Source organism: Phacochoerus africanus, chromosome 3, assembly GCF_016906955.1.
Source record: "Phacochoerus africanus isolate WHEZ1 chromosome 3, ROS_Pafr_v1, whole genome shotgun sequence".
Lineage (NCBI taxonomy): Eukaryota > Metazoa > Chordata > Mammalia > Artiodactyla > Suidae > Phacochoerus > Phacochoerus africanus.
In genome coordinates this window covers 191155067-191169287 of record NC_062546.1, presented here as the reverse complement: position 1 = coordinate 191169287, position 14221 = coordinate 191155067, and the positions used below count along the sequence as shown (strand labels likewise).

Sequence of the window (14221 nt, the reverse complement as noted above, 5' to 3'; positions counted from 1 at the left end):
CACGCCCAGAATCACACACACCAGCTCAGAGATGGCTTTGATCTGAACCACGTCACATACCACACCAGGCTCCCTGACTTAGGCTTATGACAGCAGATTTGCACACCAAAGGCCCCTTCAGGATTGGACCATCTTCCCAGTGGAGCATTTTGATTTACAGGGCCCCTGGGTCCTAGAGTTCTCTTGACAGATGCCACCACCCCAGGTGGAAGCTATCAGGAGGTTGTTAGGTTTGCGGAGGGAGGATCGCTCAAGGCCAAGTTAGCAGAACAAAGGAGATTTATTAAGGCATCAGAGGAGCACAGGCTGAGCTCAAAATAGCGCCAGCTCTGACCGTAAAGAGGTGTGGATGTTTTCCGCAGGCCACTGTTTCTTGCTGCCCAACTTGAACCTCCACATTCCGGGAGAGGGTGTCCACAGCAGATCTCCAGGGTGAACAGTCACATCTGAGGGTTGGGGGGGGGGTCCTGTCTGATCCCCCTGGGAATCTATCAAAGGCCTGCGGCATTGAAAAATCCAGGACCAGGAGACACTTGAGCTTACTGAGAATTTGCAGGAGGAAGGCTGCAGTTGTCTTGGGGGCTTTTAGTACACAGGTTGCCTTAAGGTAGGGAAGACCCATTGCCTCCTGCCCACCCTCTGACCTCCTCTAATTTAACTCCAGCCCCAGAGGCCCTCTTTGGAGTCTTTTGAGAAGGATGACTCTTTTTTTTTCCCCTTCAGAGCCCTAGCTCCTCACCTCCACATCTCATGTCACCTCCTCAGGGACCAGCCCTCCCTGACGCTCCCGCTAAATAAATGCAGCTTCCGCTGTGCAGGTTCTAGCAACCTGTAGGCATTTTCTGTGGTAATCTTCTCACCTACTTAGCACTCGTTACTTTGTAATTATTTATTTTGGTTATTATTCGCTGAGCCACAAGAAACTATAAGCTTCAGAAGAGAGCAGCTTGTTTGTTCCCAGCTGGATCCCTGCGCTCCTTCTGAAGGGCTGGGCACAGAGAAAGCGCTGATGAATGTGGCGTTATCAAAAGGGTGGATGCCCCCGCCCCCTGCGCCGCGCAGAAGGCACATCCTGAGAAGGACTTTCACCAATTTTGGTTCCAGAAACTCAGGCAAAGTTTCTTAACCTTTTTGGGGTCTCACATGTCTTTAGGTAGTTGATAAAACCAACCGACTCTCCCAAACGAACATAAAATGCACTCCAAGCTCTGCTTACAATTTGGGGGTTTGGAAACTCCTAAGGCCCCAGGTGGAAACTCCAATCTTAAGAAAATCCAAGGGGAGGAGTAAGATTAGATACTGGACGCTACAGTTTTAGGAGATACCTCTTAAAACCCGGCCTATCTGAAATGACCCACATCCTTGTACTGCAGCCATATGTATATTATACATACACGTGAGAAGAAAGAAATCGGAGGCAAGAAATCGCTTCTAATTCTAGCTCCGCCAAAGGCTCCCTCCCTTACGCGGTTTAGGACTACAAAACCAGTGACCCTTCCCGAACGCGTCTCCGGAAATCTCTTCGCTAGGTCTGATAATGAATGACACACTCGCTCGGCAGAATCAGGAAAGCAGCCCCGCTCCGGTTTCCCCGCGCAGATCCACCAACGCCGAGCAGGGCAGGCCAGGTTGCAGAGGCGCGCACAGGTATATTCGCACCTAAGGCAGCAAGGACAGCGCGGGGCGGGGCCCGATGCGGGCGCCGGGCGGGCGCGGGGCGGGAGGAGGGGGAAGAACGCGAAGCACAGTGGGAGGAGGGAGGAAGGGGGAGGAGGGAGAGAAGGGAGGGGGAGGAGGGAGGAGAGAGACCGAGAGGGGAGAAGGGGGAGGAGAAAAGGGGAAGATGGAGACAAGGAAGAGGAGAAGGAGGAAGAGGAGAGGAGGAGGGGAAGGAGGGAGGTGGGAGGAGGGAGGGGGTAGGGAGTGAGATGGGAGGGGCAGGAGGGGAGGGAGGGCAGCGGCGCAGGGAGGAGTCTGCAAACTTTCACTTCGAGGGCATTGTGGGAAGCAGCCATGGTCTGAGGCGGGCACCGCACCTGTCAGCCGCGCCGGCTCCAGCGCTCGCTTCTCCTCCTCGCGTCCACCGCGCTCGCCTCTCACCCGCCGGGGATACCGGCGGCCGGGCCACCATGGTGAGTCCGGGTGAGCAGGGCGGTGGCGCCGACCCGGGGCGGGGACAGCCTGTGTGCACGTTCCCGGGAGGCACCTGCTGCGCCGGGCCGGGCGCGCGGTCGGGTGGGGTAGTAATCGCATCCCGCCCCACCACCCCCCAACCCGTCCCACGGCCGGCGGCACGCCCAGTGGTCCCGGCGGGGCGGCCGGACGGTGCGGATGCGCCCCGGGCACCGTGGACGCCAGGTCGAGACTCTGGGCGCCGCTGCTTCATTCATTCGACGGGTTTGCTGAGTGCTTATTCTGTGCCAGGCACGGTGCCAGGCTCTGGAGGTGTCTTGGGGGGACCAAGTGGAGCCCTTGCTTTTAGGGGCTTACCTTCCAGGAGGAGGATGTGGAAGGGGGAGATGAGGAATATGTCAGTAAAATTAGGATAAGTTCTGAGAGTAAGTGTTCTGAAGTCTCCAGTGGAACTGTGTGGAGGGATCGAGATGGAACTCTACAGAGGGCATGCAGAGAAGGCCTCTTCCAGAAGGTGACATCTGAGCTATTGGAGATCCTAGGGGAGTAGGGCAAGTAGTGGGAGCAGAGAGAGCAAAGGCCAGAGAGGAGGAACCCCTGCTTGTAGCGAGAAAGATGGACAGGGGCCAGATGAGGTAGGTCCTTATAAACCAAAATGAGGAGCGTGAATTTTATTCCAACTGAGTGGTGGAGCTTTGGAAGTGTTTTAAGCAAGAGAACTGACTTTATCCCTTCTATGCTTTTGAAAGATCGCTTTGGCTGTTGGTAGAGAGTAGGCTGGGGTATGTGTGAGCGGAGGATGTCAAAGTGGAGACAGAGAGACCAGTTTGCAGTGCTCCTGTTGAGAGATGCTGGTTGCCTGCACTTGCATTGAAGCAGTAGCTTTAGGCGCCTCTTGTTCTTGCTTTCTGTTTAGGGTGGTATTTTGAGAGTGCAGTGGCCTGAACTGCCCCAGTTCACTTCCCCAGGTGAGCTCACTTCTCCAATTGAGGTGGGACAAAAGTGACTGCATTCTCAACTTGAGTACTGGCCACAGGCAGGAGCAGGAGGACCATGTGGGTTAAGAAAGTTGATGGACAAGGAGAGCAGTGGAGTGCTGAGCCTCTGGATGGGGAGACCACAGATACTAGTTCCTAGGAAAGGTTTGGCTGCACAGACCGGACTCGCCATTGTTGTTTGTGGAGGATTGCTTGTAAATACAGCGTGATGCAAAAAGGAGGCTGTAAATAATGGAGCAGTTCTCTTGGCTTGCTCAGGTTTCCCAAGGGACAAGGCGACATGTGTGCAGCCCGCCATATCATTTGCCTAATAGAGGGTGGAATAAGGCCCTGGAGTTTCTGAGTAGCAAAAAACTTCCATCCTGAGAGCCCATGCAGACTCTATGTTCTGGACAACACCTTCGAGTTTTATTTTTTCTTGCTGGTGTCAAATAATTAGTTGATGAGAAATGTGCCGTGCTTCCCTAACTTCTTTACTAGAACTTACCCACTGGGAAATATTGATGTTACTTACTGAAGGCTTGTGATAACCAAGCAGGACACTCAGCTCTTTACCTTCATGATCCCAGTCAGTCCTTGTAACAAACAACCAAAAGAGGGTATTATGCTCTTTCACTTCGCCTGCTCTGACCTGTCCCAGCAATGTGTCCTTGGATCGCGCCTTGACTTCTCTATGCCACTTTGCTCATTTGTGAAATGGAGATAATAATTGTGGTCTGGGTACCCTTAGGAGTCCCCAAGAGTTTTCAGAGGTCCACAAGGTCAAAACTGTTTTCATAATAGCTCAAAGATATTATTTGCCTTTTTTTTTTTTTTTTTTTTAGGGCTGTACCCACGGCACAGGGAGGTTCCCAGGCTAGGGGTCAAATCGGAGCTGTAGCGGCCGGCCTACACCACAGCCACAGCAACGTGGGATCCGAGCCACGTCTGTGGCCTACATACAGCACAGCTCACGGCAATGCTGGATCCTTAACCCACTGAGTGAGGCCAGGAGTCGAACCTGTGTCCTCATGGATGCTAGTCAGATTCGTTTCTGCTTAACCATGATGGGAACTTTCTTATTTGCCGTTTGCACATTCATTCCTGTTTGACTGTATATGGAGTTTTCTCCATGCTCCTGGGACCTGGGAGGGTGTGACAGATTGAATGCCAAAGCAGTTAGGAGAGTACAAATTTGTGGAAATTTGCCAAAATGTAAAACAATGCCATTCTTTTCACTAATTTTCTTTTTTGCTTTGGAAAATACTGTTGCTGTTCATTAAAAAGATGTTTCCGTTAATGTGTAATAGGTTGATTATAATTTTTTTTTTCTTTGGTCATGCCCAAGTCATGCAGAAGTTCCTGGGCCAGGGGTTGGACCTGTATAACAGCATTGACCTGAGCAGCTGCAGTGACAACGCCAGATCCTTAACCTGCTGAGCTACCAGGGAACTCCAACAGGTTGATTATAATTTTTCAGTGCATTAATAAGTATCTAATTTTTTTCTCTATTTAAATTCCTAATACAGTAAACATCAATACAACCTATATATACAAAAGGTCTTTGAGGTGGAGTTTATAAATATATATATATAGTTTGTTTTGCTTTTTAATTTATTTTTATTATTTGGAGCTGAATTTTTAAGAGTGAGAAGGAGTCACAGACAGGTGAATACAGGTGAAAGTGTGTAGACCAGTTTTGCCCACTGTAGGTGCTCAGTGACTGTCACCTCTTGTCTGTTATTACTGGTGGAGAAGAATAAGTGGCCCTCCCTCTTGCCAGCACCTCTAGGCTCTTTGGAGAGGGCCACTCTGTGACTCCCTGTTGTTCTGCTGCTTTGTCCCTGCCTCTTAAGCTAGGAGAATGGAAGATGCTCGCAGCCTCCCACTGGGTACCTACACGCAAAAAATGGTCCTTGGTTCCACTGGGCCAGTGATCCTGGTTTCTGGTTCAGAGACTTCATGCACTGCGCATCTTCATTTATATCTGAATAGTACTGTTTGCATCAACTCTGTACTTCTGCACCCCACCTTTGTTTTAGAAATCTCTCTCTTGAAAACAATACTAAGTCTGTTGTGTTTCAGGGATCCCCATAGTCTCTGAGCTCAGGGTGCTTAAACATTTCACTGGGATGAATTTACCTTTCCATGGTTGACAATGTTGATGGAAGAAGGAGGATTTTTTTTTTTTTTGCTTTTTAGGGCTGTACCCATGACATATGAAGGTTCCCAGGCTAGGGGGTCGAATCGGAGCTGTAAGTGCTGGCCTACGCCACAGCCACAGCAACGCAGGATCTGAGCTGTGTCTGTGACCTGCACCCCAGGTCACGGCAACGCGGGATCCTTAACCCACTGAGCAAGGCCTCAGTGATCGAATCTGCATCCTCATGGATGCTAGTCAGATTCATTAACCACTGAGCCAGTACAGAAACTCTGAAGGAGTATTTTTAAAATGTGTTCTGGTATTTATTTGTTTATTTTACCTGTAAGAAGATAGCAGTGAGGATTTATAGGGTGAAGTTTGAAAGGCTTTGGGAACACCCTGAATAAAAATGCAAGTGGACTTTGCTTTATGCAGCCCATATGCTTCTGGGAAGTTGAGGTGACTTTTAAAACCACGATGTGAACAAAATAGGGAAATTATCCACTGAAAGAAACTCACAAAGTGACCCATTTTAAATATGAGTAAGCATCGCCTTGTGTTGCACGTCTAGTTCTCATAATGTATGTTATTTATCTAAACTAAAATGGACTTAGGCTGAAAAAAAAATCAGGGATTTTTGGATGTGATTTGACATTTGACTTGAGAGAGACTGAGACAGATATCTTCCCAAGCTGAACTGCGAAGTTCTTTCTTTTTTTTTTCTTTTTTTTTGTCTTTTTGCCATTTCTTGGGCCACTCCCGCGGCATATGGAGGTTCCCAGGCTAGGGGTCTCATCCGAGCTGTAGCTGCCAGCCTACACCAGAGCCACAGCAACGCGGGATCCGAGCCGCATCTGCAAGCTACACCACAGCTCACGGCAACGCCAGATCGTTAACCCACTGAGCAAGGGCAGGGACCGAACCCGCAACCTCATGGTTCCTAGTCGGATTCGTTAACCGCTGCTCCAGGATGGGAACTCCCGAAGTTCTTTCTTTATCTAAATTCATGTTTGGGGAGTTCCCGTTGGGGCTAGGAACTGCAGCTATGGCTCCCATTAGACCCCTAGCCTGGGAACCTCCATATGCTGCAGGAGCGGCCCGAGAAAAGGCAAAATAAAAATAAAAATAAAAATAAATAAGTAAATTCATGTTTGGGATGGCAATAGCATAATTCCAAGTTTCCCAGGTTCATCATAATCTCATTGTATTACAGAGGCAGAGGAAAGGGGAGAGGGAGTTGCTGAAGGTGAGATATCTAATACTGAATCTGGAGATCCTGCTGTGACCCCCTTTCTCCATCCAGTGTAGCAGTTTTATTGTCTGAGGCGTAGGTAAATTGTAATAAGTGTGTAGTTACCGCGGTGGTGGTTTGAATTCCGGTTTGAGGGTGAAGAAGCCTATCACAGCAGCGAGTGTTTTCCTCCTCTGAGGTGTGGGCTGGGCTGCTGACCAGCAGTTAAGGATGGAGGGGTTGGGAGTATGGTTGGGAAATGACCCTCCGAGGCGTTCAGTTCTCCCAAGAGGGTTCACCCCCTACAGGCCCTTTCCGTGGGTCTCCCAACAACACCAGTGAGATCTGCATTTACCCCTCGCCAGGACTGTACCTTTCCAGTTCTTCCCATCACTGGTTTTTGTGACAGATACTGTCAACAGCTTCCCATTTTTGTGTGATATTTTACTGACAACCGCTGGAAGGAAATGGTCAGCCGACAGTGCCTTTGCCACACTGTGTTTTCAATGTCTGTCCTTTTGGGTCCCATGAATTATTTTATCACAGACGAAGACATAAAGTTACCCCTCCCTCAACACAAATAAAGGAAGCAGGAGTTCCCATTGTGGCTCAGCGGTAAGGAACCAGACTAGTATCCATAAGGACACGGGTTCGATCCCTGGCCTCACTCAGTGGGTTAAGGATCCCGAGTTGCTGTGAGCTCCGGTGTAAGTCAATGTTGTGGCTTGGGTCAGGCATTGCTGTGGCTGTGGTGTATGCTGGCAGCTACCGCTCCGATTCTGCCCCTAGCCTGGGAACCTCCATATGCCTCGGGTGTGGCCCTAAAAAGACAAAACAAGTAAATAAGTAAATAAGCAAACCTCCTGTAAGAGTCCCCAAAGTTAAGCATTTCTTGATATCTCTAGGAATCATCCTTCAATTTTAATTTGCTGTTACTCTAGAGATTCTCCCAGGGGGCTGAGACTTCACTGGGGTTCCTTCTCTCCTGGGGCCTTCCTTGCCTCCCTTTCTGATATATTGTATTTTTCTCTGATGGGATTATGTGTTTTCCCTGAACTTACTGTAGCCAGTTCCTCAGGAGAGACTCCCTCTCCACCGTTCGAAGCCCCCAGATCCTGTGGCTAGGAAGAAAATGTATAGGAGTTCCCGTCGTGGTGCAGCAGAAAGGAATCCGACTAGGAACCATGAGGTTGTGAGTTCGATCCCTGGCCTTGCTCAGTGGGTTAAAGATCTGGCGTTGCTGTGAGCTGTGGTGTAAGTTGCAGACATGGCTCAGATCTGGTGTTGCTGTGGCTGTGGCGTAGGCCAGCAGCTGTAGTCAATTCGACCCCTAGCTTGGGAATCTCCATATGCTGCGGGTGTGGACCTAAAAAGACAAAAGACAAAAAAAAAAAAAGAAAAGAAGGAAAAGAAAAGAATGTATGCAGATATCAGAGGCAAAGGCCTCTAAAGTCCTCTCGGCTATGCGCTGAACTGGCCTGCCATCACCGGACCATTGTGAGGAAGCTGGCCTTCCAAAAATTCTTCAATCAAGTCCCAAGGCTGAAAACTTTCCAACAGGTAGAGCTGGCTTCTGAAATAGCTCTCTCTACATAGTTTCTGAAATCTGCCTGGGGAAAAATAATCTAATCCCTTTCTAGTCTCTCAGGGCAGTGGGGGGTAGACTTGTATCGCATTCAGTCAAGAGCAAGGGCATTCAGGATTCCACTGTGAATGTCCTTTTGAATCTTCTCAGAGCAAGACTTCTGGGCTGGGAAGAAATGATGGCTATGTGGTGTGGTTCTGGGGCCACTGAAATGATACCAGAGCCTTCCTTCTCCACTGGGTCTTTTAAGGAGGAGGAATGAGGGCCTCAGTTTGCAAACTGTGGTGCTTGTGCTCTTTGCATACTCATCCTTGGCGAGGGGGACCTCCAGGGATTAAAAGTGGTCATCCAGATCATTGTAGATTAAAAACACTTTTATTTGCAATAAAAAACACTTTTATTTGCGTACAAGATGCAAAATCCACATTACCTTTAAAGACAGAAACCTAAGAAATAGCTTGTTTATGGCTAGTTGCTGAAGGCTAACCCACCAGGTTTCCCAAGACTGCCTGTCATTTCTGCTCTTTTGGGTAGAAAAATTTGAGACAGTGTTCTAAGGCAGGTGTCAGAAACATTTTCCTGCAAAGGGCCGGATTGTAAATATTTTTTTTTTGGCCTTGCCTGAGGCATGTGGAAGTTCCCTGGCCAGGGAATGAACCCGTGCCACAGCGGTGACCCAAGCGGCTGCAGTGACAACACCAGATCCTTTACCAGCTGTGCCACAGAAGAACTCCTGGATTATAGATATTTTAAGCTTCCTAGCCCTATAGTCTCTGTCACTATTACTCAATCCTTCTATTGTAATGCAAAGGCAGCCACAGACAGGATGCAAATGGCTCTGGCTGTGTTTTAATAAAACTTTATTTACCAGAACACATGGAGGGCTAGGATTGGCCTGGAGGCTGTAGTTTGCTCTGTAGACCCCTGTTCCAAGGCAGCTTCCATTAATTCACTAATGTGTGTATTTGACAAATAAATCAGACACCTGCCCTAAGACAGGCAGTATTCTAGGCAGGACTGCATAATTTGTGGCGCCCTGTGCAAAATGAAAACGTAGGATTCCCTCATTCAGAATTTATTGAGAATTTTCTAATGATGGCAGCGGAGTGTTAACTCAAGGGTGGTGCCCTTCTGAACCCGGAGCCTGAGTGTGCACAGAACCCAGCCGGAGGTCTAGGCCTCAGGGATTGTGTTGAATAAGCCAGAAGCTCTCCTGTGCTCCTGGAGTCCACATTCTGGGGAGGACATTCTTTCAACTTTCTTAATATGTATTTTGTATCAAGCCCACAGAAGAGGATTATACTGTAAAGCCATTGATTAGTCATCTCATTTTCACTTCATGGAAGTTGTAGATGTTTCCTAGCAGGTGCCATGGGGACCCTAGCAGTCCTGGCCTTGGTGGCTACCTCAAGTCCCACCACGCCGTCCCTTTCTGCCCTGAAGTGGTGGGGCCATTCCTCTGGCTGGCTCAGCCTGCCCTCGGTCACTTCTTGAACCAGTTCTGACTGGACGGAGAGTTCAGAGCCATATCCGCCTCCCCGCGTGTGCTTTAGATCAGATCCTTAGATTAATGCTTCTGCTGCTGGCATTGCCTTTGTCCCTGTACCCATGGAGCACTGGGCACATGATGCCGTGGCTTCCCTAGGCCCTCCTGGGTCTGCCCTAATTGTCAGGTGTGGTGTAATTTGTCAGCTTAGACCCTGTACATTATGTCCCCATGTGTGTAACATAAGGAGATAGATAAGCCTACATGTAAACAGAAAACTTCTAGAAGGATGTGCTAGAGACAGTGATTATTTCTGGGCCTTCCCAGGGCTCTAAGCATCCAGTGTGATAAAAGGTTCACTTTTTTTTTTTTCTTTTTATGGCCTCGTCCGTGGCATGTGGAAACTCCCAGGCGAAGGGTCACATCAGAGCCGCAGTTGCCGGCCTACACCACAGCCGCAGCAATGCAGGATCCAAGTCGTGTCTGTGACCTACAACACAACTCAGTGCAATGCTGGATCCTTAACCTACTGATTGAGGCTAGGGATCAAACCCCCATCCTCATGGATACTAGTTGGGCTTGTAAAACCCACTGAGCCACAGTGGGAAATCCCAAAAGATTCACTTTCTTTCTTTCTTTTTTCTTTTTGCTTTTTAGGGCCACACCTGAAGCACATGGAAATTCCCAGGCTGGGGTTGAATCTGAGCTACAGCTCCTGGCTTATGCTGCAGCCACAGCAATGAGGGATCCGAGCTGCATCTCTGACTTACACCACAGCTCATGGCAGTGCCGGATCCTTAACCCACTGAGCGAGGCCAGGGATGGAACCTGCATCCCCATGGATAGTAGTTGGATTCATTACTGCTGAGCCACAATGGGAACTTCCAAGATTCACTTTTTATTGTATGTTCTATTAGATCCTTCGGTTTTTCTATTTGAATGTAATACCTTTTAAATGATATGAAAAATGACATTAAGAATATTTCCACTTATATTACTTCTCCAGCGGAACTCTGTTTTGTTTTTCCCTATATTTTGTAACTTCTTAAGCTTCGATGTGTCTGGAATTGGGATGGAAGCAGATGTTTCCTGAAAATACACACTCACACAGACACACACATGCGTGTGTACACACTTAGATGTACACACATGCCTATACACACAGGCACTTTCTCTTTTTCTCTCTTTAACTTGGGCTGTTGGCCAGGCTCCCAGGATGCCTGATTGTTCCTTGCTTTTGAAGGAGAATTGAGAGTAGCTGAGGGGGAAAAATGTGATCCATCTTTCTCACTTCAGTGACTCTGAAAACTTATGAGGTAAAATAATATTTCTAGTTGCTTCACGGGATAGAGCCGTTAAAGCACAGAGATGTTTGTTAGATGATCTGGGGCCGGTCTCACTGTGTTGCGGAACATTCTAGTAAGATTGAGAAGTTCTGTCCCTGAGTCAGGAAGGACGTCAAGCCCAGTATCAGATTCAGATTATGACTGACTAGTTCTGCTCAGTTTCAGTGTCTGCTGTCCAACCACAGCTCTCCTTGGCTTCCCTGCAAGAAAAAAAAAAAAAAATCAGGGCAGCAACTTTTTGCTATGCAGGTGGAGCTATCAGAGACCTGAAAAAAATGTCTTGTTTCTTGTAAGAGACGTGTCAGAGTTTCATCAGGTGGCAGGACGTGCTGTTGGAGGAGACATCTCTGTGGCCTAAGTGTTGAGCCACACGTTCCCTGTGGAAGTGACATACCTACAGCATTTCAGGAAGCCTTCTTCCCGTGCTTACTTCTGAAGACAGGTGTGGGGTATGGGTGTATCCTGGCAGGTGGAGAATGCGGTGAGGCAGACAGCCCCGGGCCCTTGCGTGCAGGCTCCGTGATTTGGGACGCTCTGCTCTCTGCTCTTGTCACCTGGGCCCCTTCCTGAGTTTCCTTGAAGGTTGAATGAGCTAATCTACTTTGACCCTTAGCTTGGGACCTGGCCCCTGGCAGGTGTTGCATAAACATTAGCCAGGCCAGTTTTAAGGGAAATAGGAAAAGTGGAATGAAAAACTGAAAAGTAGTTCTAAAGTTTTGTTTTTTAAGGGAGAAATTTATTTGAACAGATGAAATAAAGAAATAAAATATCACATGCTGCCGAGATTGGGGAGGTGGGAGAAGATAAGGGTTATTGTAATATCCCAGTTTTTTGGAATGTGATTGCAAATTCAGTGGATGTATAGAGGGTTTTCCTTTTATTTCCTGAACAATGGCTTGCCTTTAGTTTCTTCATGAGAAGTTAAGTCCTTAATTCTGACTGCCTTGGTTAGTTGCCCTACCTTTCTAAGTCTGTCTGGCTTCATGATATAGACACTTGAAGAATTCATATATCTGGAGAAAACCAAAATTCCAAAAGATACATGCACCCCAATGTGCATTGCAGCTCTATTTACAATAGCCAAGACATGGCAGAAACTTAAATCTTAACTGTCCATCGACAGATGAATGGATAAAGAAGATATATATATGTGTGTGTGTATATATATATATATATAACATATATGTATTTCTCACACATACACACACCTATACCTATATACATATATACTATACAATGGACTAATGGACTATTCATTACTCAGCCATAAAAAGAATGAAATAATGTCATTTGCAATAACATGGATGGAGCTAGAGACTCTCATACTGAGTAAAGTAAGCCAGATGAAGACAAATGATATCATTTACATGTGGAATCTGAAAACAAAAAAGATACAAGACAGAAGTAGACCTACAGACATAGAAAACAAATTTATGGTTCCCAAAGGGGAAAGGTTAGGATAAGGATGGACTGCGAGTTTGGGATTAACATATACACACTACTATATATAAAGTAGATTACCAACAAAGACCTACTGTATAGCACAGGGAACTATAGTTAGTATTTTTTAATAACCTGAAATGGAAAAGACTCTGAAAAAGAATTGATATATGTATATGTATAACGGAATCACTTTGCTGTATACCTGAAACTAATACAAGGTTGTTAATCAACTGTACTTAAATTAAAAAATAATTCAGAAAATCTAGTCTGTGTTGACAATCTTTGCAAAAAAATACAGGAAAAGAAGAAACCTAACTATATAACAAGGCAGGTCTCAGATTAAACGTGAATTTTGAAACAGGGTATGAGGAACTCCTTTGTGGCCAGGGGTTAAGGATCTGGTGTTGGCTCAGGTTGCTGCTTTGGCACGGGTTGGATCCCACATGCCACAGGCATGGCCAAAAAAAAAAAAAAATATATATATATATATATATATATATATATGTGTGTGTGTGTGTGTATATATGTGTGTGTGTATATATATGTGTGTGTGTGTATATATATATATGTGTGTGTGTGTGTATATATATGTGTGTGTGTGTATATATATATATGTGTGTGTGTGTGTGTGTATATATATATATATATATATATATATATAGTGGATGTGCCATCTCCTATATCTTTCTTTTTTGGGGGGTGGTGGTGTTGGGGGCAGGGCAGTGGGGTCGGGGGGATGGGGTGGGTAGACTGCGCCCATGGCTTGCAGACGTTCCCGGGCCAGGGATCCAGCCCACACCACAGCAGTGACCCAACTGCTATAGTAACAACGCCTGATCCTTAACCTGCTGTATCACAAGGGAACTCCCATCTCTTGCCTCGTAAATTTTCTTCACAACTGTAGCCTTGGTTGTCAAGGTATAAAGGCCCTGGGGACAGACTTGTAATGAGTTTTGGGTAGGCTGCAGTAGGAGGAAAAAGGAAGGTTCTTAATAAATGTTTAAGTGGTCATTACCATGCAGGGTGCTGAGTTTAGCACAGAAATCATGGCCTCCTGAACAAAATTATTCCTGACCACAAAAATTCACATTAAGAAAGATCAAATAAGCACAACTATGAAATATGAATAGAGTCCCAAGTGATTAATGTTTCATTCAACTTCAAAGTCATATTGAAAATTGCTTGAAAATTCAGCTCCCTATTTCTAGAATCCTTTTCCTCCTGGGATGATTTGAAACAGAACCAAATGCTACTCTGCCTCTGAAAAGACTTCAGGAGAGGGAGTTCCCATTGTGGCTCAGTGTCTTAAGAACCCAACTAGTGTCAGTGAGAATGCAGTTCAATCCTTGGCCTCGCTCAATGGGTTAAGGATCTGGCATTGAGATGCCGTGTAGATCACAGATGAGGCTCGGATCTAGTGTGGCTGTGGAGTAGGCCAGCAGCTGCAGCTCTGATTTGACCCCTAGCCTGTGAACATCCACATGCCACAGGTGCAGCCCTAAAAAACAAGACCCCAAAAACAAGCAAACGAAAACTCTAATTAGGGACATACTGACAAAAGTAAACCACCCACAGATACTGTTGATATACCCTAAGTTGATTATTCCATCCAGAGGAAAGGATAAATGGAGAAATAATATGTGAATCTCTCTCTTTTTTTTTTAATTTGTTAATCCTGTGTTATTGTTTTTTTTTCCCGGAAAAAATAACATGATATTCTCATTTATTAAATGTCTATTACTGGTGCCATACTTTTTCTTTTCTTTTTATTAAATACAGTTGATTTACAGTGTTGTGTCAATTTCTGCAGTATAGCATAGTGACCCAGTCATATATATATATATATATATATATATATATATATATATATATGTACA

General features: G+C 46.4%; 1 protein-coding gene across 2 annotated transcripts in view; it reads left to right on the top strand.

The window, feature by feature from the left end:
* Positions 1-1962: 1962 nt before the first annotated feature.
* The window catches only part of AP1S3 (adaptor related protein complex 1 subunit sigma 3), a 77893-nt gene continuing 65634 nt past the window's right edge, over positions 1963-14221 (top strand). For both annotated transcript variants that reach the window (XM_047773633.1, XM_047773634.1), the window contains exon 1: positions 1963-2132. In XM_047773633.1, the coding sequence (XP_047629589.1) occupies positions 2130-2132 (3 nt within the window). In that variant the 5' untranslated portion in view covers positions 1963-2129. The remainder of the gene's footprint in view (positions 2133-14221) is intronic.